The sequence below is a fragment of the Notothenia coriiceps genome, unplaced genomic scaffold (genome assembly GCF_000735185.1).
Source record: "Notothenia coriiceps isolate Sejong01 unplaced genomic scaffold, NC01 NC01_scaffold00036822, whole genome shotgun sequence".
Lineage (NCBI taxonomy): Eukaryota > Metazoa > Chordata > Actinopteri > Perciformes > Nototheniidae > Notothenia > Notothenia coriiceps.
Window position 1 is genome coordinate 227474 of NW_011369523.1, and position 27500 is coordinate 254973.

The window sequence follows — 27500 nt, forward strand, 5'->3', positions numbered from 1 at the left end:
ACCTTGACTTAATTATGAATGTTGTTACATCAAGGCCGAAAATTAGGATGAGCGCAAACAGTCAAAAATGTTTTTTTCCCTCCCAGAGCTGCCAGCGCAGCGCCCCCTCCCAGATCTGGCGCCCTAGGCGACTGCCTATGTCGCCTATGCCAAAAACCAGCCCTGACTTAACCTAACAACTTATTTANCCCTCCCAGAGCTGCCAGCGCAGCGCCCCCCCCAGATCTGGCGCCCTAGGCGACCAACTATGTCGCCTATGCCAAGAACCGGCCCTGTACACCATGCTAAATGTATGTCTGCATAAAGCTGAGTTATGATCGGTCATAATAACACAGAATTTGGTGATGATTAAATAGTTTACAGTGAGATTTACTCCCATACTTTTGGCCATACTCACGCAGCCCTACAAATGAATTGAGATTTCCACACAAATGTTCTTTAGCAGTGTTGATTTAAAAAAGCAATTTGAAGGTTGGATATTTGTAAACCTTTTTTTGTGTATATAGTTTAAGATGTAAATGAATTCCAGTTTATTTGTAGTACTTTCTATTTTTATTGTGATATTTGGTGGCATCAATGTGTGCATTTGATTCAGATGATGGAGCAGTTGCTTAAAGGCCCAGATACACCGGCCAGTCACCTGAGAAGTCGCCGACGCCGACACCGACTGTTGCGTCGCCGGACTCTCCTGCGTATTTGCCGACTTCGCGCACTGGAACACACCGCAAATCCGTGCCGAGCACGTATGAACTGCGCATGCGTGAGTGGCAATAACTCTCCTTACCAGCAGGCGGCGGTAGTGTGTATTCATCATTCAAAAGAGGCAACAACCGGAACAACCGGAAGACAGAGAAGAAGAACAGACTCCGTGATATAAACAAACAACAAATAGCGTTTTTCTTTCCATTTTCACTCTCGTCCATTGAAAACATGAACGAACAGGAGCTCTATAAACCGATGAGGTGAAATAGCCGTCCGTGTGTGTTCCACACACGGACGGCTATTTCACCTCATCGGTTTATAGAGCTCCTGTTCGTTCATGTTTTCAATGGACGAGAGTGAAAATGGAAAGAAAAACGCTATTNGTGTGCCTTGGCAGTCTCAGTCGTTATTGACCGGCTTCAATCTTGTAGGCTACTCACCTCGTTTCTTGTAGCCCTCGAAAGGGTTTTGGAGGTTGATGCCTCGGTGAACGTGAGTTGTTTGGCTTTCTTGTCCGCAGCAGCAGAAAGCATTTTCAAATGTTTGAATGAATCAAAGTGGGTCGTCACCGTCGACTTTCTCTAAGACGTATTCTCCAACACACAGTTGCACGGGGTGCAGAATACTTTCCCCCCACTTTTGTGAAAGACATCGGGGTACTGCTTTGCCCGGTCTTTAGCAGAAGTGTGAGTTCCACACGTTCACTCTGGTGTTGTTTACCTTCTGTGATGCGCGAGCTGATGACGTCACGTCATCATCATCACTACTTCACGTAAAGACAACAGTGCACACACACACTTCTCCGCCTCATTCTGTTTTCATTTACTCGTTCGTTATCTGACCAGCTTCAATCTTGTAGGCTACTCACTTCGTTTCTTGTAGCCCTCGAAAGGGTTTTGGAGGTTGATCCCTCGGTGAACGTGAGTTGTTTGGCTTTCTTGTCCGCAGCAGCAGAAAGCATTTTCGAATGTTTGAATGAATCAAAGTGGGTCGTCACCATGGATTTTCTCTTATGCTCCAACACACAGTTGCACGGGGTGCAGAATAGTTTCCCCCCACTTTCGTGAAAGACATCGGGGTACTGCTTTGCCCGGTTTTTAGCAGAAATGTTCGTCGGTAAATGATATGGATCAGATTTTTTCATCTTGGTGTTTTCTCTCTCGTGTGAGTTCCACACGTTCACTCTACGGTGTTGTTTACCTTCTGTGATGCTGATGCTGGTGACGTCGCGTCATCATCATCACTACTTCACGTCAATACGAGTTAACTTTTTTTTCCCTCAACTTTGTGTGGAAAAATGCGGGGATTATGCGCCCTTTTAAAAATCTGCGCCATTTTGCTGATTATGCGGTAAATTCTGCGCTCGCATAATCGCGTTTTTCTGGAGGGTCTAATTTAAATACATTCTACATGTTAAACTGCTGTCTGTTTGGGACTTTAGGATCCACCAGCTCCTCTCTGTGTGAGCACTGGATCAGCCGTCTGATGGGCAGCCGCCCCCCCAGCCAGGCCTCCTCCGGGTCCTCCAGGCGCACCTCGCTGGCGTCCCTCTCCGAGTCAGCCGAGTTCACTGCTGAACGGAGCGAAGATGATGGTGATACAGACTCATCCAAATACACACACGCACGCACGCACGCACACACACGCACGCGCACACATTTCAGACTTGATTTAAATGCTACAGAATAGGGGTTGGCAATATGAATAAAATCAAAGATCATGATGGTTTTTGACCAAATAGATCAGTATTGTGACAATGTTTTAGGGTTTACTACTTACTATATGACTTAATGGGCAAAGGCAAATCATTATTATTGCAGAAAAATACAACACTGAAAGCAGCATTGAGAACTGTAAAAAGACATGATCTACGCAATCTAAGATGACATCCATTCTCGTTTCACCATTCCAATATAATATTGATTGTTTGCCCAGCCCTACTTCAAAGGTTACAAATATAAATATTTACTTACATGGATGCATATCTTTCTACCTTGCAGGCTTATCGAGCCGGCCGGCAGTAAGAGGCATGCAAAGACAAACTTTCTCCTCAAGATCTTCCATTGCCAGCCCACTGGTGCTAAGTGAAAATTGCACTAAACCGTCCTGGTCCCACTCCGCTAAGCTCCAACTCCGCTCCAACTCTCCGTCGCGCTTCTCCCTGGAGTCCCACTCCTCCTCCCCGACTCTGGAGAGGATCGGAGAGGTGGCTGACACCGCCTCCTACTTCACGGGGTCCCCTAAACCTGACCGAGCCCCTGGGGGCAAGTCGGCCCTGGCTGCTGTGGATGATAATGCAGGCAGTAAGAGGCTGATAGAGCAGGTTCACTCCAAGGCAGTGGCGCAGGCGGAGCAGAGGAGCTCCACCCAGGCTGGGGAGAACAGCAACGTGGTCACTGCCTCCGAACAGATCAGTCCTCGACACGGGGCCGCTGCAAAGGATGCGAAACCCAGAAGTGGGGCTGCAGATAGCGCTGGTGTTAAAAGGACTTCAGCCAGTCCCAAAAAGCGTCCTGCCACCTCCTCAACGTCCTCCAGCTCTATGTCCCCCGCCTCCCCCGCTGTTGACAAGCTGCCGTCTCGAACGCAGACCAAGAGTGCGGCTTCAGCAGCAACACCGAAGGACAAAAGCGACGGGCCGCCTAAAACTAGCAAGGCCGGTTCCTCGAGAACAGCGACCCCCTCCAAGAAGGGGTCATCCACAACCCCGGAGGTTTTACATCCCGACTCTGCCCAACAGAGGAAGAGTGGTTCTCCGGGAACACAAAGCTCACACCCTCAGAGGAGGACATCACCCAGAGGGGAGAAAAGCTCAGCCTCAGGAAGGACTAAAGCAGCAGAGAGGAGCGCTAGCCGCGAATCCTCAAGGACTAACGCAGAAAAGAAGGTCAACCACGGGGCGCCTCCCTCCAGGTCGAGCACTGCTAACAGAGCGGAGGCTAGGCCGGGCCGGGCGGTGGAGAACCGGGCGGCGGGGCGTAGCTCCAGCAGCAGCTCCTCCATGGCCAGTCTCCGCTCCTCGAGTGTGGGTGTGACCTCCACTGGCCCGCCATCAAGAGGGCCTCAAAGGAACAGTAAGACCGAGGATAAAGGCTTGTCCTTCTTTAAAACGGCCCTGAGGCCCAAAGAGACCCGTAAGTCAGCAGATGGTGGGAAAGCAGGGGTGGGTGACGCTAAAGCGAGTCCAGAGGATGGAGGTGGGGACGCAGCTCGGGAGGGAATCCCACACGGGGCAAGCAAGAAAGCCCAGAACGGGGCTTCAGAGACCCCCAATAATGTGACCACAGCCAAAGACAAGGAGTCCTCCAAGGCTGCAGCTAAGCATTCACTGCTGCCCTCCACCAAGTCCAAGCTATCCGGAGCAGAAACAACCACCCAGTCCTCAACCAATGCAAAAGACCCGACAAAGAAAGAGCCGACAAAGAAAGAGCCGGTTAAAAAGGCAATGCAGTCCAGGAAGATCCCAATCAGTTCACAACAGAAGGCCAAGTGACGATAGTTTAAAGGCCTGATAACAATCTCTCTCGTGCAGCTCTGAGGTGTTTTAACCATCAACGTCTGACAAACATCTTTAAAGCACCTGTAGCTTTTCAGTGGTTACTGAATACCAGCTGCCATACCGGACACATTGTTAAATAGTTATTTAGGAATGGATTTTAACAAAGCACTTTGTATGGATTGCATTGATTTTGAGGAATATATACTGTATTGTAAATAAGCATGGACTGCACATGTATTGAAATTATTGCCTTGTTCTGTCTGTAGCATAGTCAGGAGAAGTGCATCTCGGTAGGGGGTGGAAAATAAAAGTGACTTTGCACACGAAAGCGGATATAATGGTGGAAGGAAAATGTTGAGCAAACACGGACAACTCAGTCACCAAAGGAAGTTTACTGGCAATTTTTAACATGCTGATTCAGAGAAATATTTCCAAAAATCTTTATGTACAGCTCTCTCCCTCAGTATTGAGAGCCACATGTCGACAAACATCAGTGCCTCAGATAATCAAAGTATTTAATCTGAAATGTATAACTGCAGGTGTTGGTAAATTCAATTTTAATATTTATTAATCACTGAAAATGTAATTTCAAGTCGAACACAATTTAGCCTATTTAACCTGAACCGCTGTTTACATATGCTCCTGGATGTAGTTATTGTGCAACAGCCTTTAAGAAGTATTTTTGCAGGAAGGAGAGGCCCGAAGGGGGAGGGGGGGGCGGGGGGGGGCGGGGGAACGAAGCATGTGTTGTTTAATGTCTGGAGACGTTGCTTTGTAACATTTCTTAAATGTTTTGTGTTTTATTTACCAGTAAATGACCTGTTACCCCTCAGACAACCTCCGCCCGTCACCACCTCTGCCCTCCAGCTGCTGATGCCAACACTTAGCCGCGGTGCCCTCATGGGGATCAAACTCTTCAGACTGCCAGACATCTCCAAACATTCCTCTCAGATGAACACAGGGTTAATGTAAAACAAATAAAAAAAGCCACTATACGCGCACATATTTAAAGACAGCTGGGATGCCTTGGTTGAAACCACCGTACATGTACATAGAGCATTATGGTATGTTTGAGTCAGCCCGTCTTCACATGTGACATCACAGCTTGTGCACATCTTTAGCTTCCATCGCAGAGTAGATCAACACTGAACGCACTGACATAAAAGAGATCACCGCTCATGAATTATATGACAGGTGTTGCATGATAAATTGCTTATGCATGCACTTAACTATGCAAGCAGATTCTTGCTAATGCCCACACTGAGTATGTAGGAGTGCTACTCTTGGATGTGTATATATTTCTAACTGTATATTTTTCCAAATGCCAGCATCAGAGCATGTTAAGGCATCCTTTATTAAAGCTTTGTTTGCACATTTATTCAAAGTAATATACATTTTGTATGAATGATAAGTATTGCTCATTCACCCTCTCAAAGTAAATCAACTCACTTGCAAATGAATGTTTTCTGTATTGTATTCATTTGTCTCACGGTTTTCAAACTAAAGTGACTTTTAACGGGAGATTTTTTTTACATGGCAACAAAAAGCTGCAGTTGTGACTTTCATTCATCGTCTGCTGTAGTGTGAGGTGTTCGGGATCTTATTTGATTACAGTAGTGTTTTATAAAAGAGCTGAGAACAGGCTTGGTTTCTGCCTCTACATCTAAACGTTTTAAGAGGTTAGGCCGGGACCGTTTCAGACAAGATGCTGAACTCAAACTTTATTAAGAACGCTCACAAAAAATAATGGTGTGCAATATCTTTATATTGTTTTTAAGAAAAGTCATTGTACGATATCATCTCAAGCCTGTCTCAAAAGACAGAACACTGTACATTTTTCACTGTGAGAGATAGCTGATTTTGTAAGGAAGAATCCCACCAAGAAACACATTTATAAGAAAATTGTTATTATTTACTCCAGAATTATAGATGAACTGAATGTCAGTGTCACAATGGAGGAGTGTTTATCAGTAACCAACAAACCACTATCTGGCACATGGTGCAGAATTATCTTTAGTGCCTGGTGGCTGCAGTGTGTTATTACTGTGCTATTACATCTAACACATGCAGTATGTAAACCAACTGCCACAACAACAATAAGGGAGTGTTGAAACGATAAGGATGTATGAATACAACAACATGCTTAGAGGAATGGTTTATTTTCACAAACGCATGAGAATTATTTTATTTTTCAATTCATGTTCTGTAATATAATGCAATGTTTACATGTAATGTTTTCATCTTTCTGTTGAGTAGCAGTGTGTTGTCATTGATTTACCAATGCGAGAACAAAAATAAAATAATGTCAATAAGTAACATTTGTTGACAACTGTAGTTTTGGATTATTTGGTTTAAATGTAGTTTGTGCATCTTTACAGTTCTCATTTTCTCCACTGGGTGGAGCTCAGTGTTTGCTTTAAAACCTCAGTCGACACAAATGTTATGAGTGAGGGAAATAAAGCAACACTTAATGTGAATTTGTTTCAGAGAAATGCCCTTGGATTGCAACTTGTGGGATTACTAAGACATATAGCAGCGCCATATCCAATGCTGTCAGCGAGGCAGATGATATGCTATTAAACTACAGCGCCATCATTTATTTAGAGCTGATTCAATTGTGGTTTTATTAGTTTGGCCGAAGGCTGCGTATTAAGAGTTAATGCTGCCTCTTTGTCTTTCTATTCTTGTAATTTTGTATAACAGTCATCAGTTTTGGGAATTGCTTTTTCACCTCTCTCAATTCTCTCCTCTTGTGCAGTCTGAGAAGTGATGACATTTTTTCAAATGGCCTGTGGTGCGATGGAGCTGCAACATGTTTCTCTTCACATGCTGCAGGAACAGCTCTGTGTTTTACAGCTTACCACTAATTAACATTTTGTCTCGTATCCTACAGGAAAGTGTGAAGTTGTTCAATTAATATGCATGTACGAATGTAATTAGAAAACTTGCAGACTGCAAACCGGCACAATATCTATCTGTAAAGGAGCCAGACTCCTCTAGTGCTGACATCAATAATCATTTGCCAATTGTATCAGTTCAAGGAGAACATCATTAGCAAGAAGTCAGTGGAGAATTGTATCTGAATTTTACACACAAACCGTGACATTACCCTTTCTAAATGCTGAACATAATGCATCAAACCTGCCCAATTGGCTTACATATTTTGCTACATGAATGTGCTCTGTGCATTGTAGAAAGGCAATCTAATCGTATTGATCAATCTAATCTTGGTTTCTCCTGTGGCCAAATTCGATCCTTAGCAATGCTGCAAAGTCTCCATTTTGAGACACTTTGTCCCTGGATAGAAGGAGACTGTGAGGAGGACCTTTGTGATAGCTTTCACTTTTTCAGTGCATGCTGTTAGAATGAATTGATGCATTGACTACTGGGGTAAATGCAGAGGGTGGAAACAAAGGGATACAAAACTATAAAAGAACACTTAAACAATATAATACAATAATGCTGCAAAACTGTGAATTGGACCCTTTGGGATAATTGTTTTGATCAATATAATGGTAATGTTGTATGTCATTGTTTTACATTCAAATAAATAACATACTGTAAGAGTATACTCTATTGCAGTATATTTTATATATTCGGAAACCTCCAAAAAATGGTTACGATACCATGAAGTTAATTAACTGTCACTACGATAAATTAACAAACTGATTGAATTGTATGCTTCAGCAACAGCAATTTATATGATTTTGTGTATCACTCTGGTATTTTTATATTGCGAAGTTATACTGAAAACCCAAAGGAGTCTTGGACATTTACAGATCTGCGAAAAAACCCAAGAGAAAATGTGCCAAACTTACACATCAGTAGAAAACTACAGGGGGTAGCAGCAGCATTCATCAAATCTGAAATGTTGGTAGGCCTATTTTTGGATCAGAGAGTGTTTTGAAGTGCTTATTACAGAAAAAAAGCCTTTAAAGTCACAAAATATTTCTTAACTTTTACAGTAGAAAACAAAATAAGATTATGGCATTCACCTATTGCCATTTGATTCTGTCATTTTCTCAAAATGAAAAAAGCAACATAAAACAAATGACAATATCTTAAAGCAAGAATATACATTAATCCTCTTACAAAGGAAATGTTTATACGTGTTAACAAGGAGTTTACTGCTACAGCCTTAGCCTACTTGGTCTGGTATGACCCCTATAGCTAACGGTAGCTAACGGTAGCTAATGTTAGCTAACGTAGCTAATGTTAGCTAACATTAGCTACATTTAGAAAGACTTTGCAGTATAACAGACATTTCCCAGTATGTCTGTTGTTGACTTTGTAACCCTTCTTCTCTTTTCCTAGTGTGCACAACATTTTACAGTAGTGTTGACATTATTCCATACAGTAGGCCGAATTTCTAATGTAGGCCCCTACTGTAAGCCAGAGCCAAATTGCCACAAAAAACACAATGTTATTTCATCCCTGAAAACAATTCTGTTGAACATTTATTGCATTAACTGCGTTTGTATTAACTGTTTTATCAACAGGATTGTTAACACTTACAAATCTACAGTAGCCTAGTATATTATTAATATTAAGGCACCGGAGTGAATTTGAGTGATTTGAGCATCTGAAAACCAATGGCGGGGTTGTTAGTTTTTTTGTCTTCCTCAGCAGATCTGCTCCAGTTGAAAGTTGTCCAGCTGCAATTTCTAGTTAGTTTAGAGTCCTTCCTGTCCACTAATGTGCCTTGAATATTTCCTGCAACTAATAGCTTCCTCTATAGATACCCTACTGAAAAAAACTGAAAATTGTTAGGAATATATCATACCTTCCTCTGTGATCCCCAGATTTCTATCATTATTTCCCATGTTCCTCTTGTCAGCCACTCTCAGATTTTTTATTTATTTCTCTAATATTTGTAGAGGGAACCATTTGCATCACACAAAGCAACAACCTAACAACATGTATTCTCGAAGTGAGACTTTTTTTTCTCTCTGCCAAATTAAAAACAATTTCAATTATTCATTTGTTTCAGCAGCGAGCTTGTCAATTATTTCTCTTCTCTTGAGTCCAGTGATGCAGTGCTTTAGCTCCCTTATAATTGGAGATGAAATATCTAGCGAGCTTTGAGTGCAGCAGGAGAAAGAGCTGCTTTTTAGGCAATGAAATATACATGATGTGTCATGTGGGACATCCACGGCTGAATTACGCAACCCCGAGCGGAGAGTGGTACCCTGAAAACTACTTTAACACCCAAGAAGACTGTACTGTTGTTTAAAGCAACTCACATGAACTCTTGGGATTAGTCCGTGTATCCTTCAGGATGCATTTGTGGTCACAAAAGCCATTTTTTATGCAACAGAACCATAATTGAAGATGTGACCTCCAAGCATCATACCAACCTTTGCCATTTTAATAATAACATAATGTTAACTTCACTGCTTTGATTAATTAATTCACTGACATTTTAAGCAACTATGTGCTGTTCTTGCTCAAGATAGCAGAGGATATAACCTATAAAAAGCCTGAATCCCAGCAACCATTTTTCTCCCCCTTTCTGCACATTCATTTCTGCTACATAATGCACAGTGGGTAGCTGAAATCCCAAGGCATTGCCAAAACAGAGGACTCATCAGAATTCTAGAGAGCAAGGTGTGAAGTGTCAAAGTTGGACATACAGCCAGCGCATGTCTGCCACGCTTCCTCTGACACTCATCCTACACCATCGGCTGTGCTAGGAGTGATTGACTGCGAGGTTGATTATGCTTCTTCCAGCCAGGTGGTTGGCAGGAATGAGAGACGCATATCACCAGATTGCTGCATCAGCCAAAGTGTGAGGCCACAGTTTCTGGCATGAGTGTCTGGACGAACATCACAGGAATAATAAAAAGATGCAGGGATGTCAATCATCGCCCAAAATGTTTTTTTTTCTCTCTGCCCATTTGTTGGCAGAAGTCTCTCCATCTTGTATTTTGTATCATTAGAGGCTCTTGCCTTTTTGAGCAAATGCTGAGATGGAAGACAGACGAGGCTGCAAGGGTAAAAAAAAACTTGAAGATTCTTGGGATCTTGTGGGAGAGGGTGGGGGAGTCTTTGATGTTCTTGAATTTTATAGAGGCAAATAAAACACTTTGATATTTCATAAGCCATCTTTGCTAAAAAATAAAAATAAAAATGCAGGCACAACATCTGCACACACACTCTGTCAGAGATGAGGGTTGAATTGCCGGCAAGCTGAAAGATTTGCAGTTATTTTAGCCGCAGATATTTGTTATACACACAACACAGTTTCTGGATCTGCTGAGTGAATTTCTGTCCTGTTTGATTTTCTGAAGCTGATAAATCAGTGTTTGGATGAACATAAAAGGTAATGTATTCATAAAAGCTGTGATGAGTGCAGCTGTCTCCAGCATCTGACATCCAATCTGAGACAAGCCGCCTAGGGAGGTAGGACCATCCTCCACTGTGTGAGAGTGTGTGTGTGAGTGTTTGTTCATTGATGTTTACGGGCACAACAAAGAATTTATTGTCTGATAGAATACAATTTAGATTTCTGTGAAGTGAATCACTGCAGCATTATTTCTAGTTCTAAAGATGATATTGCCTTAATAACTTAGACTGACTAAAAGACCCATCAATACTTAATGAATCAAACTTTGCTTTAATATATGTACAGGAAAATGTAAGTCTAGCAGCTAAAAGCAACATTACGCAACTATTTGATCAGCTTTAAAGACATTTTAATTCTGCACAAAAACAAAATTATTATTTACTCATCACAAATTCTTACTACATCCAAAATGGTCAGATGTAATCTTCGTCACAACATTTGAGGAGTAATTTCAACATAAATTAGCTTTCATATCTAACTTGTCTGCCGTACAACAATCTGTATTACCCTATATGTGTCAATGAATTTGCACCACAAACCAAGACTGACATGTAATTTAAAATAGCTTCACACATTGGAGCAGGCTTATGCAGGATCATCCCATAATCACTTCCCCCAGAATGCCTTCCACGTTCAGTTTGTCCCTCCTTCTAGACTGCTCCATATGTTGAAAAAACACCCCTTCCTAGCGGTAAAAATGCAGCATACTGTACATATGGCTGCTCTACTGATATCATTTCCATTGGTTTGCTAATGATTAGGGTTTGAAAGCCTGGAAGACCATTATAACAGGAGGCAGAGCAGCCCCCCCTCATTGTTGCTCCACTCTGCGAGGCCTCCTGCTTGGAGAGCAGTGCCACAAGATGTAAACCCACATCAAAATCCTAATGCGCCGTATGTCGAGTCAGGTGTGCGGTGGAGTCCAGGGGTTGCTGATGCATCAGATGTGTTTTTGTTTTGCTGTGGATGTGAGGTTCATCTGGAGGCAGCCTTGGGACGAGGCTTGTTATTCTCCTCAGTGAGACATGAGGCATACACTCTAATTAGAACACATCTCCTGGTGAGAGAGACGCTGAGGTCTGACTACTGCTTCAATCTAATCAGCTTTCTACCTCACTTTAGCCGCTCCATGCACAGAAAACAGACTCCCGCTCGTCTGACAAACGGATGCAACAACGGGGAGATGGCACTGAACAACTGTTTCTAATTTGGAGGACTTTGCAGGATTTCACAGATCTGAATCTTGAAAGGGCACGTGGCCAACAAAAATCTCACATTTCTGTCGACGTCCTCTCACTCTCTGCTGAAGACGAGTTAAAAAGGGGTGGGCAGGCGGCTGTTGATGTGTAACAGAGATGAGAGGATCTGAATGCAAATGAAAAAAATATTTATCGTGCGTTTTCACTGGCCAATGACATGGTAACATTTAGAAATACATTTCGATTAAAGGTCCACTATTATAGTCTTTTGCAACAATATATTATAGGTCTCAGATATAAACAAGACATGTCTCTGAAGGGTTTGGCTCTAAATACCAAACAGATAATGCGTTGTAGCATCCCATAATCCCCTCTGTTTCAGCTCTGTTTCAAAGATGCTGATTATGTGCCGGTAGGTTTAAATGCAAATTAACTGCCACCCCTCACGCCCCTCTGAGAAGTGTTTGGTTTAAAAATACACAATGATGCTCTAGGAGGAGATTTCTGTGATAAGGTGGGGGGTGTTACCTTGGTTGGTTATTGGCTAATGGTTGCACAAATCCCCAAAAAACATTGTGACATCACAAAGTGGCCAACATCTGATCATCTTCTTTTTTAGGGGATTTTAATATAAATGGATCAGGACATGGGGGAGAGAATATTTTTTCCTGAAACTTTCTGAATCTCCACTGAGAGGAGACACTTATGTATAAAATACATGAAAAAGTATATTTTGCATATAAGTGACTTTTAAAACTTTAGTTTCTTCTCCACTTCCTTTTCCTCCAAGTGTCATCCCGACAGACCACGGATTCTACACAGGTCTGCAAATAGTTGTAGAACATGTATCATTACGTTCTTGAGACTGTGCCACAGTTGTCAGCACTTGGTTTTAATTTGGTTCCTAAGCCACTGGTGATTTCAACCACTGGGACATCCTGTCGGCTGCAGAAGTTAAACTATTCTGAAGCATTAGGACTGAACGAGGTGCACTGCTGAATCTGTGCCTGCAGTGTCAGCTGCTGTCTCCCTCGGATACCAGGAAACCTCATTCTATCTCATATGAAATTCCCGGGCAAAAGGACAAGGAAAGCTGTGCCAACTATTTTAATTTGGTGCGTCTAAAATAGACCATGCTTGTAAAATGCACTTCCCTGTTGGCATGCATTAGAACTTGTTATTGCATTATTATATATAAATCTGACTGCATTACTGACATTTCAAGGAAAGATTACTTTTTGATAATCCAATGCTGCAACTATCTCACTTCATTCAAAATCCAAAAGAGTGGATGTTTGTAGCTACATTAACCAACAGGGAGCCTGTGAGTGAACTACATTATGTGATGTACATCAGCATGACATTTAAACATTTAAAGTTTCTCTCCAACCCACGTGCTGGATTCAACTTATTTCTTAATGTTTCAAAGAAAAGTTGAAGTTATCTATTTGGATTTTCAACCTCACCCCTACAGTTAAAAAAAATATATTGCTGCTTCAAGTATTAATCAATATCAGATCACAATGTTCAGAAATCATTATCAGGCGAGCTCTAAGCCTCTTTCTAAAACTCTCTAAGGACTCTGCAGGATAAAAAAAGAACAATATGTGTCTGCTCCTGTCCTTGAAGGCTTATTATTAGTCTCAGCAAAAACTAGCGCTTATGAACAGTTCACCATAATATTGATCCATTCAGCTCCTCCAAGTCTTTTCAGCATTAAATAATGACCAGGCTGCTCCACAGGGATCAAATCATGTCAATTGTTCTGTATAGGAAAGAATCCAAACATTCAACACAATCAAAATTAATAGGGAAATGTAGTCATAATGTTTCATAATCAACACGATATTCACACATCAGCTTTAACAAATACTCATTAAGCTTAACAAGCACCTCATTAGCAGCAGTGCAAATAGGTCAAGTCATGGTGCTCGGAAATGCAAGGGATTTGATGATTTGCATGGGCTGCTTCCTGAGGGAATTCATATTTGAAAAGGAAGCTGAGTGTGTGCGAGGAGAGAAAAAAAGAGAGTTTTGACCTGCACAATCTCTGGAGAGCCGTTCACCAGCAGAATCTAATCAGAGTCTGGCTGCTGCTTGTTCTCCGGGATTGCTCCTCGCCGGCCCTAAGGCCTAATGAGGACCCATGTGTACCATCGAGAGAGAGATGCAGCTCTCGTGACGACTGGATAGACGCTCACCTGCGCTGGCTCTAAAAAAGCCCCATAAATGAGCTGCTGGCCGGCATGATGATGACAAGCAGGGCATCAGAGGTGGTGCAGCCGTACTGACTGCACGCCCCCACCTGAAGGGTCCTGTGAGTTTAATGAATGTTGGAACGGGGAGAGAGAGAGAGAGAGCAGACGTCTGTGCTGTGAGGGGGTCACTGAGCGGAGCGCCTTTCAGGATTCTTCTCTTAACAATGTGAGCATTTGCAGTAGATGCAAGAGATGAGGAAGGAGACGGAGAGTTTGAAAATATAGCGGAGTAAAAACAAAAGCAGGGTTTAAGCCTCCCCGGCTCCACTTTCAGTATTTCTATGTCAAACACAGAGAAATCTTCAAAGCACACTCTGTTACATGCACATTTCAGTAAGGCTTCAGATGAAGAAGTATTCAAACAGATGAAAAGTACTAGACTTCTGAGGTGGGAAGATAACAGCGAGGACCAACATGTCCTACATTTCACGGAGAGCCAAATCATTATTAATGAATCTTATTAGTTGAGGAAACTCATAGTTCAATGTTCTAACTTCTAATACTTGAGATACACATTAACATGCTGAGTAAGTCTCTGCTGCTCTGTATTCTGTACCTCAGTGAATCCTCACAAGTCTATATGCACTGTCGATGTGTTTGCTTGTGGATCTACATTTTAGGATATTGATTTAATAATTATTGCATAGCTCTAACAGGGTTCCTGTGAAATACTACTGATGTGTTCAAGGGAAGAAGTAGACAGCCTCCAACTAACCTTACATTCAAAGTCTTCTTTTTAATTTACAGCCTATTATTGCAGAAATACTTTTAATTTACATCCCAATTTCTCAATGCCTTGCCAAACAATATTTGCCCATAACCTCCAGTCATATTCCTTATTCAGAGTTTGCCACAATAGTATTACTGACGGTAACACTGTACCCCGTGTATCTTATCATTATTCCAAGATCATACTGACATAAAAACAATCCATACTTGAGAAACCCGTTTTTCTATTGCTAGTTTAAATAAAATATATATAATCTATCTATAAATAGTCCTTTCTCATGCCTTGTCACATTCCCGTACACACTAAATAAATGAATAAAGACATAAATAGTGTCACTTATTTCAAATAAATAGTGTCACTCAGTGTCACTTATTTCTCATTTCTCTTTGAGCACACCTATTCCCCATGGTTTCCCTTGTACCTCGAGTCATATTCCTTATTCAGGTACATCACATGTATTTATGAAGAGTTTGCCACAATATTATTACTGACGGTAACACTGTACCCCGTGTATTTTATCATTATTCCAAGATCATACTGACATAAATAATCCATATTTGAGAAACACGTTTCCCCTAGATTGCTAGTTTAAAAGATATATGTATAATCTATCTATAAATAGTCCTTTCTCATGCCTTGCCACATTCCCGTACTCACTAAATAAATGAATAAAGACATAAATAGTGTCACTTATTTCTAATTTCTCTTTGAGCACACCTATTCCCCATAGTACTTAAATATAGGTATTGATACCTTGTAAACTCAATAATTTCCATTTAGTTTCAAGTATACATTTAAAGTGTGATCAAAAGCTTTACCTGTAACATCATAATGTGTGATGTGGAAATTGAGTGACTGATGATAATAAGATAATCTCTTTGAACCCAGTTTATGTTTCATAAGGTAATTTCCTCTTTGTTTTAACATTGTTTCAGAGTCTGGCTTCAACTCAGGCTTTAGTATTCATACCGTGCAGCCAAACCCAACATTTCCAGCACAATCATGTGATATGCAGTCCCAGAATGCATTTGAGAACCTGCCACAGCTAGGTGTACCCTGCTTTGTCTCTGAAAAGCGATTGAAATTCCTTACACCAACGCCCACTCGTCCGCATACCACGACTGAAGCTCACAACAAAACCTTACAGAAGTATGTTTTCAGTCCCACCACAGGGGAAGGATGTAAGTTGTGTTATCTGTTCAAAAGCACACATTTCACTGACAAGAACAGGAAGGTACTGTACAGAATCAGAAGTTTTTCTTAGCTTTGCACTCAGGCATTGAACAACATTAAGATAAATGGTTCAGAGGAGACAGAAATAAATGTCCAAAATATATTTGTGCTTCTGTTTCTTTTAATTAGGTTCATGGACAAGCATTGTGGCTAAGGCATGTGATTAAGTACTTTGGTAACAAAAATATAAACATGGATTTGGCAAATAAAGCACAGAGAACAAAGTGAAGCGCTGCATGTACTAACTTACAGGATTCATGCTGGAAATAAGGAGACAGAAACCCTTCCCCTCTGTATAGAAACTGATGAGACCAACAGTAAGTGATATTAGATGACTCCCACTTGCGTTATGGCTTTACATTTCAGATTTACCACCACAGTGCTGCAGCTTATTTCTCCTCTCCCTGAAGACTTTGCTGACATTTCCCAAGGTCTTGCTTTCAAGCCCTGCCTTGATTAGTGAAGCAGGTTTTAAGAAGAACTAATCCCATTCCCTGGAATGTCCTTTTTTTTATAAACCAGTCAGCAAATGGGGGATCTAGTCAGCAATAATGCAGGAAAAGAAATGCTGTGATCCTGAAGCTGAAATGAGGGCTATATTTGGGAGGATGTTGACGCTGGCTGGTAACTGATCATCACAAGTGCAAAAGCAATGTCGTCGTAGATATTCCTATATTTATTACGTCTCACTTTGAAAAATAGTACTGCTTTTCAGTTTCACTCTTAACATTTCAGGAGAGTGCTGATATTTCTCTATTCGCCTTAGCCATGTAATATCAATGCAGGCATCCTATTTTTGAATTTGTGAAATACATAAATCTTTCTCCTTCCATTTAAAAATATCACTCCAACCTCTACTCCCACTTGAAGTCATGACCCACCATTTCATAAAACTTAATGTTGTAAGGTCTATAGAAGTCCCGCAGCTGCTCAATAGCATCTCTGTCTATCTGCACATGAGTCCTGCCCTTGGACTTGCCCAGGCAGCGAGGCGAGCCGCTGCTCTCCGGCTTCTTCAGGCAGGGGAAGCCCTTGGTGCGGTTGAAGTAGAAGTGTTTGTCTGTGACAATGCGCTTTAACCCAAGGAAGTCTTGCACTCGTGCCAACTCCCCTGCAGGGTCTGTGATAAGACGCTCCCCACTCACAAAGTGGATCTGAGCCAGAGGGAAGTAGCGGAGCCAGTTTTCGAGGTGCAGAGCGTACAGGCCGATGCGAATGGCGTTCCACGATGTGTCCACAATGCCCAGGCTCTGGTTCCTGAAGGCCAGGTCCTGGAAGCTCGGCAGGTCGGGAGATTTGGTCAAAGTCTGAGTGTAGTCTGATATTGCACGGGTGACGGGGTCCCGCACCACCACGATGAGCTTGGTGTCCCGGGACATGGCGGAGATCCGGTGCGGCGTCTCCTTTGTCACAAAGTAGCTCGGTGTCTTCTCCATTGTGATTTGGCTTTCAAGAGTCCTTGGCATTAAACCTCTGAATGAAAGATGAAAACACAAAGTAAACATTCCTGAAAGAGAAAGGTTTCTTATTTACATTCACATTAAGTGTATTTTGCTGACATTTTCTTGCTGTTTTAAAATGCTCACACTCCTACAAAGGCTAACAGATTCAGACACAGAGGACAGGACGTCCTTGCATTCAGTCAGTTTGAAGGAAAAGTGTGCATTTGTTCTATTATTTAGGGCAGGATTAAACAAGTGAGATGCATGGCATACAATCGAGAGCTGAGAAGCTCGAGCTTGGCCATGAACCTAGTTTCTTGATGTAAATTATAATAGGAGACAAAGTCATGTAGTCTGTTGTCACGGGAGAATTGTCTTGCAGACAGCTCTCCTGCTCGTCAGCGCGGCCACGCAAGAGTAATAAATCACTGTGAACGCAAACAGAACACATAGCACAGTGACTCTGTTGCTTCTGGGTCTCCAAACTAGGCCATTGTCGTCTTTGAAAGTGATGAATTAAACAGATAAACCTTTGAGTAAGAGTTTGAAGTTTGATCGGAAACCATCACAGATCAAGGACAGAGTTAAAATGGAGCCTATAGAGCTGCAGGAAAAGAGTATTCCTTAATTTAACTGGTTTATCATTGGTCTACATAGCATTAGAAAAGGGGTTAAAAATCTTCATTACGATTTTCAAGGAACTCAAGTTGGCCCCATTTCAGAAATGTTACATCCCTACACAAAGTGTCATTAAAGGGGCCCTATCATGCTAATTCTCAGGTTCATATTTGTATTCTGTGCCTCTACAGTGACATGTTTACATGCTTTAATGTTCAATAAGGTCTTTATTTTTCTCATAGTGCCTGTGCTGCAGCAACTCTTTTCACCCTCTGTCTGAAACCAGAGCCCAGTCTGCTCTGAATGGTTAGCTGGCCAGCTCTGTTGTGATTGGTCAACCGCTTAGAGATGTCCCGCCCATTAGCCTATCACGTGCAATGAGTTGGAGCGCTAGCGAATAGAAGCGTGAGTGTTAACATAGTGATGTCACTATGTTACTGAAGTAAACAAAGGATTGCAATGGAGGCGTTTCAGGCAAGTGTTTGAAAGAGAAACTCCATCATCTATCTAACCCTAACCCTAGTGGGAACTTTGGGATTTTAGCCTTTGCAGACCATTTACATGCACAGAAACCTATATAACACACCAGAGGAATGGGAAACCCCAAAAAGCATACCAGGGTCTCTTTAATTAGATGGAGATTTGGTAAGTACACCAGCCAGATGATACTGTAGTATAGCTGGAAAATGAACATCAGAGACCATAGGGCACAGACTAAAAAGGGTGCAGATGTTGTGGTCCAAAATCACCACTAAAATAACTGAATTGCTGCTTTAACTTGTGTCAGTATTGCATATCTTTACATTTCTATATCAACAGTGTACGGCCTTTATTGGTGAGTGTTGTATCAGAGTTTCTTGAGAAGCTTCTGTTTGTTTTGAAATCAATACTCAAAGTCGGTGCGTTGGCATTTGACCTTTTTCACACCAGCTTTGACAGCTGACAATCGAAGTGCTGTAATAGGCGAAGGGTTTACGACTCCGAGACACATATCTGAGATAAAAAGGTCTTCAGCCGCTCACCACACTGAAGAACGCCAATTAGCGGAGGTAATTTCATTTCATAATTATTTTTATAAAACTGCTGAAACACATCCCTCCTGCAGGCTGCATGACAGCTGATCATTAACATGAGTGTGTTTGAGCATGATTTGTTGTCAGCGTGTACGCATGATATTTCATCACTAAATTATAGCATTTCTGGATACATCTGTAATTAGCAGTTCAAATAACGATGCAGGTGTTTCATGTATGGGATACCGTGTACATTATATAGAAACTCTCGTAATTAGTTGCAGATGGTTATCAATGCTTCATGTAGCATTTTAGAAAACAAATCCTTTCATTTTATATTCATTGAGATTAGTTTAATTGCTAAATACAAACAAGACAATAGCTCAGGGGCCTGCCAGCAACAGAAGGCCCGCATGTCGCAGTTTACACTGTTTGCCTCAAGAGCCCTGACTTTTTTGTTGTTGTTGGGAGAAATCTGATAAATTGCTATACGATAAATCCAAACAAGTAAACAGAGCTCATAACCTTTCCCGCAACAAAAGACGAAATGAGTCGAGAGACTGCAGAAAACACATAAAGCATGTTTGCCCACCGCACAACATAATGTAAAAACACCAAGGGAAGAGAGAAAGGAAATGGCAGATTTGAACAGAAAGCAGCTGACTTGATTTGGACATCATTTTCAGAGGCACTTACACAACAATAACTGGCAGACCATTTATGTCAGATGTGGCTATTCTTTTTAATTATGTGAAGTATTTTATTAGGAAACATCCTCTAAAATAATACAAATTAAAATACATACTATGGTTTAACTCCCATCTAAAGTCACTTCACATTGAAATGTAAAAACTCCTGTATTTATGAAATATCTTCATAATTTTTATCATCATCCTCATTTGACATTATTTGATGTAATAATTACTCAGTTAAGCTATGGAGGCCAGGCATGAGCAGATACATTAATTTTGAGATACAGACAGCTGACCATCAGCACTAAATGTCCAGACGTTCCCATGAGTCTTTGAAGGCACCAGCCAAATTAAAAGTCAAATTGAAGCTGATCATTTTTCACACCTCTTACAGACTGCAAAACAGTGAAGGGTGTAATTTTCTTTTAAGTTTTGCAATTGATCACATATTTGAATTCTTGGCTCACACAGTTAAAGTGGTGCCATTTTCAGGTTATCCCTTAGAAGATTATTTTACAGATACATAGCTACGCTACCTGTGCAGGTGGGTCATGCTCTTACCTGTACCACTCCAGACCTCTGTCATAGTTCCGGTCGAAGAAGTGTGTCTCGGTGCCAGCTGCTCGCACGTCCGGATGAATCCTTATGAACTCCAGGACAGCTCTGGTGCCTCCCTTTTTCACACCAACAATAATAGCGTTTGGTAACTTTTTATTCCCAAACTTTAAGTTACCCATGGGAGGACTGGGGGTGTCGATGTGGAGAATTGACGGAGGTCTTTGGTCGGATTTCAGCCGAGAAATCTCGACGTTGATCGGTCTCGCATCCAAAGGCAAAACGCATGAAGGTGTTTTCTGAATGCGCCTTTTGGCTCCATCGGCCAGGACGCGCTGACAGCTGGGTGTCGGATCACCTGACTTGTGCATGATGGTATCGGCAGGGAACAGTGCACAGTAGCACAGATAAGAGAGAAAAAGCGATAATAAGCAAATGGATGTTCTCGTGAGCCGGTGTGAGAAGGGATGAAGTCGATTGAAGAGGAGCACGCATGCCATCTCTCCATGGATATGAACAGTGCATGGTTTTCTAATTGATTTCTGCGTTCCGTCCTTTCTGATTGTTTTAGTCGCTTAAGTGTCCGAACTGTCTCCAAAGCAGAGAATTAAGACAACTTCTGCGTCTTCTCAGTTGGTAGTCAACACTCCCATTAGTTCATCGCGGAGCGTATTAACACAATCCATCTGTGTCCAATCTCCTCAGTGCGTTAATTGAAAAAGCATCCTTCGCTGCACACTGAGTTTGGAAATGACATTCTCCTAAAAAAAAACTCCGGGACGTCTCCATGGTCACCACGCACGAGTGAGAAGCAGTGGGAGTGCGCGCGCTCTGACAGCTCCAAACCGGCTGAGCGACAGAAAAATATTTCAACACGGTGACGTCACAGCATATTTGCATTTTGAAAAAAAAAAGAAATCTCTCTCCCCTCATTCAGCTGACTTTACTCACTTCTCATCTTCAAGTTCCTTTTTATGGCACAGATATATGATATAGCTGCTGCATTGCACACATTGGAGATGAGTTTATTTGCACCCCCCATATGTTAATGTTTTTTTTCCGGCAAGTTGAGATTCAGTATGATTTGATAGGTTCAAATGAGGCTGATATAGTTGACAAGGATGAAGCAACATTTATGAGTATGATATTTGTGACATTTAATCTAAATGTGATTCTAACACTTTCACACCAAAAGCACATAAGCAATCAAAAATTCCAGATGGAACTCCATACACATTCACACTTTGATATTTCCATGGTCCTAACCTGCAGCTATCCATCAACGGGAAGCTGGGTCATCCAGCTGAGTCTAATCTTTTTCAGTGAATGTGACCTGGGTAACATTTCTGGATATTGAAATACTACTGTAATATGATACTTGATATGGGATAATACAAATGTTGTTTGATTTCATGGTTTTTGCAAACACTTCCAGTGTTAACATATCAACTACTGTATAGCTGTAACTTAAATCAGTTTTCTTCTGTTCCTACAATTTGTCCAAGAAGTGCTCCGACCATTTTTCTTAAATAAAATGTGGAACGTAATTTATAATTCCTTGACAGCTGGGCGAACTCCATCTGTTGATGAAGATCATGACATATGATCAAAAGCTCCAGAAAAGCTACACCAATGGATCTTGTGGTGAAATTGCTTTCTCAACTGCTGGTTCAAATAATAAACCTTAAACCTCAGTGGAGCGTCGACATTGAACAACCTTTCAGCTAAAATTGAGTGATCGGTTCTTAGTAGCCTAATGCTGAAACGATTAGTAAATGAATCAATGAGTTAAGTCACAAGAATATGCAACTATTTTGATAACCAATAATTGAATGGTTCCTTCTTCTCAAAAACTGCTGTAGTTGTGATAATGGTAAACTGTATATCTTGGTTTTCAACACATTTGGAAGTTAGACAAACCAAGACATGTTTCACTATTTTCTCATATTTTATCATCCCAACCAAATTCATCATTACAATAATAATCAAACTAATCAATAAGAAAATACTTGTTAGCTGCAGCCCTAATGTGGAGCATAAACAGGCTCTATTTTTTTCTACAGTATTAAACTTTTTTGGGTCTGTTTTTGGCCCTATTATAAACCTTTAGACTTCAGTAGTACATTTATATTTGAATTTTAACTCTATTTCTTACCGGCTTTACTGTACTAAGTACTTTTTCAAAAAAAATCTACTGGTGACAAAAACAAGCAACAACAATACAAGTGTCAGTGACCCCGAAATAGATTAACTTCCTGTGATCCAGCACCCATGTGTCCGGTTATGTCATATATTTAGTTGTCCGTCTTGTTTGCAGATAACAAGATAAAAACACTCAGAGATGTCAGCCATCATTCATGAAGGAACTATTGGCAAGATAATTGAGAGGAATTTCTCAGTGGTCTCCATTTTTTAATCCTCAGCATGGCCGGATAACCACTTTGTGGGACCCCGGGGCGAAAATGAGCTACTGGGCTCCCATTAACCCTCCGTTGCTCCCACTTTGTTTTCTGCTTTACCCGGTTAGCTGTGACCCATAGCTTACATTCTCTTGCAGCCTAAAAAACAACTTCCTTGTGTTCTGTAGCATCAATCTCTTCTAAACAGGAAGTGTTTGGGCGCAGAGGCCAGGGCGGGTCATCCCTCTTACTTTCCTCATGACTGATACAAATGCAGACAACCTCGAGGAAGAAAACAGAAGAGGATAAAAACTCCCCGGACTGCAGAGACGCACGGGGAGGAGTTGAGGTGTCACAGCGCTGCTCCCGCGGGTGTCTGCGCCCAATCTCAGAGGCCTCTGATTAAAGAATGATTTATAGGGGCCGGTCGGAGAGGCCCGCTCAGCAATCCGTCTAGTGAATGAGATTTTTCCTCAGGAAGAGGGCGGGTAAATCAAACCTTGCGGCGAGAAGCCTTGCAAGACTCGGCGATAGGTCTCAGTGATTAAATGTTATAATCACCTCTGTTGAGTGTGCGGCGTGTTGCTGCGGCTTGTTTTTTTCATCAGGGATGCTGGTGCCTTAAATCAGCTTAACCTGAGTTCAATTTACTGAACACATGTCTTGTTTAAGGTTATTACAGGGGAGGGTGGCATTCATTTTTAGACTGATGTGACAATGTGGAACAATTTATGTTAACGCCTTCTTATAAAGATCACATATGAAAAGACACATGACCCATTTAAAATTAGGCAACTATTAAACTATTAAGAGAACAATGATAGTATCCTTTTTCACGTTTACTGGCATATAAAAAAGCTTGGTTTTAGCAAAAGTGTTCAACGTGAGTCTCATATGAAAGAACATAATGATCTGAGTGTTATGGAAATCATTAAAGGCAATCATAGAGTAGGCCTATGTCTGAAAAAGCTGAATATCTTTTTCTCAACATTGCTGGTTTTCTTCTGGTGATCACTGAATAAAGGCCATAGTTTGCCCACTGACCACTCCATCAGCAGCCCTGCTCATTTGTCAGAGGTAAGTGAAGCCTGAGGAGGAAATGTCAGCCCGTCCTGACGGTGCAGATACAGATGATCCAGTCAACTTTACATTACAGATGGGTGAAGAATCATCACTCCCACAGATACAGTTTACACCCCCTCGCAGACACACCACACAAACACACACACCACACTGTTTTGTTTAGTGACAGTCACAGTGATGTTTGTGTGTCAGTGTAATAATATGAATGTAGCTTACTCAAATTAATGATTTATTCCTGACCTGAGGCAGTCAAGTGTTCTAGTATTTCAGAAGCTGACACAATGAACAGATATGATGTAAAGCCAGTTATAAAAACTGTATATTTAGTATCTGTGAAAAGAATATCTGCTGTTACAATAAGATATTAAGAGCTAGAATGAAAACACCTAAATAATTCGGTAATGTTATACATTTTTTATTCCTGTATTGACATATCTTCTGTTTAGTTTCAACTGGTTTATACTTCACATGAAAAATACGGTGCAATCTTTAAGGCCTAATAACTGCAACTACACCAATAATAGTACAACACTGACACCTGCTGGTGGTATTGCAGCCACTATGTTATCTTGAATTTGAACTGAAAGTAAAAGCTTCTAAGGCAAAACAACATTGGATTTCCGGAAAAAACGACAGAGGCTGTTCGGTCACGAAACCAAAACACATCGATTATAAAACTGTAAGTTAACTTGAAATATAATAATGCTTTTGAGTCATTAAAGATATTCTGATTGAAATTGAGAAGCAACAGTCTTCTTGGGCAAAGGGTTTCAAGAAATATCAGCGAAAAAGTCCGAAAATATTTCTCTACGCTGTGAAATTTATTTTGGTAGTATAATAAGCTTAGTAAAACGTGTAAAAAGTTGAAGATAATGCTTACTAAAAGCCTCTTTTTGTGTGTAAACATTGGTTTTAATTCCACATTGTATTGGGTTAAGGTTCAGATATCGAAAGTAGCCTACTAGGTTGCACAAATACAATGGTTAAAAAACGTTCTTAAGAGGACATTTTTGAATGTTTGAACAGATAGATATTCCTTAAACTTTCTATATTCCTTAAACTTTCTAGAATCTTCTAGAAAGTTTAAGGAATATAGAAAGTTTAAGGAATATCTATCTGTTCAAACATTCAAAAATGAATGTATATGCAGGATAACGGCAAAAAACGTTATCTTGCATATACAGAACAGCATGGCCATCAGATCGAAGCTAGGTCCACCCTCCTGTTGGATCTGGTATGTGACTAGAAGAGCTTGTAAAAAATCCTGTTTACACAAATCATAGTTATGACATTAATCCAAATCATCTGTTCTTTTTCTGCTTATAGCATAAATATGACATCATTTTAATATTATTATTGTAATTTATTGTCATTGACTGTTATAAGATAAAGTGATCAAAATGATTTGGTTAAGTTATTTGTTAACTTAAAATGTGATTATTTTGTTATTTTTCAGAAACAACATAATGAAGATCTTCTCACATGTAACCGGAAACACCCTTGGGATTGATCGTACGTTTCTTCAAAAGCTCACCAAGAGAGGGGCAAAGGTTGTGGACCTAATTGATAAGGCTAAGGCTATTATCGTCTTCTGCCCCCTTGTCAGTCGTTATGAGACCGACATTCTCTCAGCGTTATCCAGCATCCCAGGTAGAAATGCAGAAACCCAAACGCACATGGAAAAGTTTTCTTATGTTTGTCTTTTTGCTGCATTTAACTGTGACCTCTGCTTTCTGTCTGTAACAAAGTATCAACATGTGAGACTGTGATTCTGGTGGTGATGCATCACACGTTCAACAAAGACCAGATTCTACCACCACACAGAGACCTGGGCAGCCGTGCACTCGCTCTCCACGTGGACTGTCTGTTTCATGAGCAAATGGGACTTTTGAAGTGCCCTTGTAATAAAAACGCGATCAAGATGGTCCGCAAACAGGTAATGACAAGTTAAGCATCCTTTATATACTGTATGTAAGTACTGTATATGCTAAGTATTGCCCTCCGTTACAATAGTTCTCACCTTTTTCTGCTTCTAATTTATATATCCAACATCCCCACCCCTTATATGTATTTACAATTTTATATATAATAGCTTGAATAAAGAGTTTGACGTTTGTCTTTTTTCTTTGTTGCAGCTGAAACTAAAAAGGAAACTTGCCCTTCCAAGAAGTTCAAAAAAAGGAAAGAGCGAATAGATCAAGCCGATCCGAAAGAAGGAGCAACAACTCAAAGTAATTTGGAAGTAGGCTGATCAAAAATGTAAATCTGAAATCATATCTGAAAAATCAATTATCAACGATTCGAATATTGTTGCATATATTCTTGCTTTGCTGATTACGGTATGTTGATTATTGCTTTGAATAATCTAAAACCAATAAGTATAATTACAAAAATCAAGGATTCCTCACGTGGACTCTGTTGGACTGTAGAGAACAACGCAACTAACTTTCAACCATGGCTTTCAGTCTTATACATTAATTTGACTTATAATTTATTCACTTTTTCATTTTCATGTAGGTTGAAAAAACATGTGCTGCCTGTTTTTACTATATGCTTGTGCTAATGTGACCTTCTTGATGTTGCACTTAGTTATTCATTATAAGCTTATTATGAATGTAGGATAAATTATGGCGTGTATATTCCATATTAAAGCAATCTTATATACTCTGGTCTTTTGTGGTTTGAGCTAATTTTACATCAACATTTTCTACAAGAAACTCTGTGATACTATTGCACAAAGGCCCACAGAAACCCAGGAGAACAGGTGTGGAGCTGCAAGCCCCTGCAGTGACATTGATCCCTTTTATCGTTTATCTGAATTCTTTCTTCAGGTCCCTGTGAAACATTAGATGCTTGGAGCTGTGTGAAGGTTATTATCCCTGCAATGGCCTGTGATATACAGAACATATAAAATGTTCTCAACATTTTAGCGGCTCTTGAAATGCTGGATTTCAACGCAATGATGCTTTCTGTTAGCTTTACCTGCTAACATGTCTACGGTGAAGATGTTAACATGTTACTTAGTATATTGTTGACTACTTCACAAGTGTAGCCTGTTAGCATGCTAATATTTGCTAAATGCTCATGCTAGTGGGAAGGTAAATAGCATTCAAAGTAATTGGCCTTAAACCAAAGTATTGAACTCATTTAAATTTGACCTCACAATGACAGGTATTTGAACTGAGGGGAAAATCTAAGTAAATCCATCTCATTGAGATATTTCAGTTTGGACCATATTGGACATCATCAGACTGTTAAACATCTGAACTTTTGAAACAACATCCATAACATTCATCTGGCTGCAACTTAGAAATTATTTATTTAATATATCATATTCCAATCACTTGTATATAAACTCTTATTGCACTATTTTTTCTGTCTTTCTGTTTTATTGTGTTGCACTGTTGGAGGAGCCTGTGACCTAAGACTTTCATTGTCATAACTACACTGTAGCTATGTACGTATGACTAATAAAAGTCTTGAACCTGAACCTTGATTGTGTCTTACGCACACACTGTTTTGCCACAGAGCAAGCCTGTTTACTTGTACATGATCCAAGGATAGTTCTCAAGTGAAAAGATAAGAAGACAAATGTTTCAGTTATCTGACTATAATCAGGTATAAACATAATCCAGAAATAAGTGGGAGGCCATATTTATTTCAAGTGTAGTGGGTAATACTCCAAAAGGTGTGCAGTGCTCATGAATGCAGCTCAAACCATGACTCCTCCT

General features: G+C 40.7%; 2 protein-coding genes across 2 annotated transcripts; one reads left to right on the forward strand and one right to left on the reverse strand.

Moving 5' to 3' along the window:
- Positions 1 to 2112: 2112 nt before the first annotated feature.
- Positions 2113 to 6517, forward strand: LOC104964203 (ubiquitin carboxyl-terminal hydrolase 31). The gene is made up of 2 exons (XM_010792940.1): positions 2113 to 2296; positions 2703 to 6517. Exons 1-2 carry the CDS (start codon positions 2113 to 2115, stop codon positions 4193 to 4195), a joined length of 1677 nt encoding a protein of 558 aa, XP_010791242.1. The 3' UTR covers positions 4196 to 6517.
- A 9561-nt stretch (positions 6518 to 16078) lies between these two features.
- On the reverse strand, positions 16079 to 21098 carry hs3st2 (heparan sulfate (glucosamine) 3-O-sulfotransferase 2). The gene is made up of 2 exons (XM_010792931.1): positions 20294 to 21098; positions 16079 to 17440 (listed from the first exon to the last, which is right to left on the reverse strand). Exons 1-2 carry the CDS (start codon positions 20785 to 20787, stop codon positions 16822 to 16824), a joined length of 1113 nt encoding a protein of 370 aa, XP_010791233.1. The 5' UTR covers positions 20788 to 21098; the 3' UTR covers positions 16079 to 16821.
- Between the last annotated feature and the right edge of the window lie 6402 nt (positions 21099 to 27500).

Coding starts and splice junctions, on each gene's coding strand:
- hs3st2 (XM_010792931.1), bottom strand. CDS start 20,787: ATGGCATGCGTGCTCCTCTTCAATCGACTTCATCCCTTCTCACACCGG. Junction 17,441..20,293: donor AGAGGTCTGGAGTGGTACAG/GTAAGAGCATGA, acceptor TCTTTCATTCAG/AGGTTTAATGCCAAGGACTC.
- LOC104964203 (XM_010792940.1), top strand. CDS start 2,113: ATGTTAAACTGCTGTCTGTTTGGGACTTTAGGATCCACCAGCTCCTCT. Junction 2,297..2,702: donor TGAACGGAGCGAAGATGATG/GTGATACAGACT, acceptor TCTACCTTGCAG/GCTTATCGAGCCGGCCGGCA.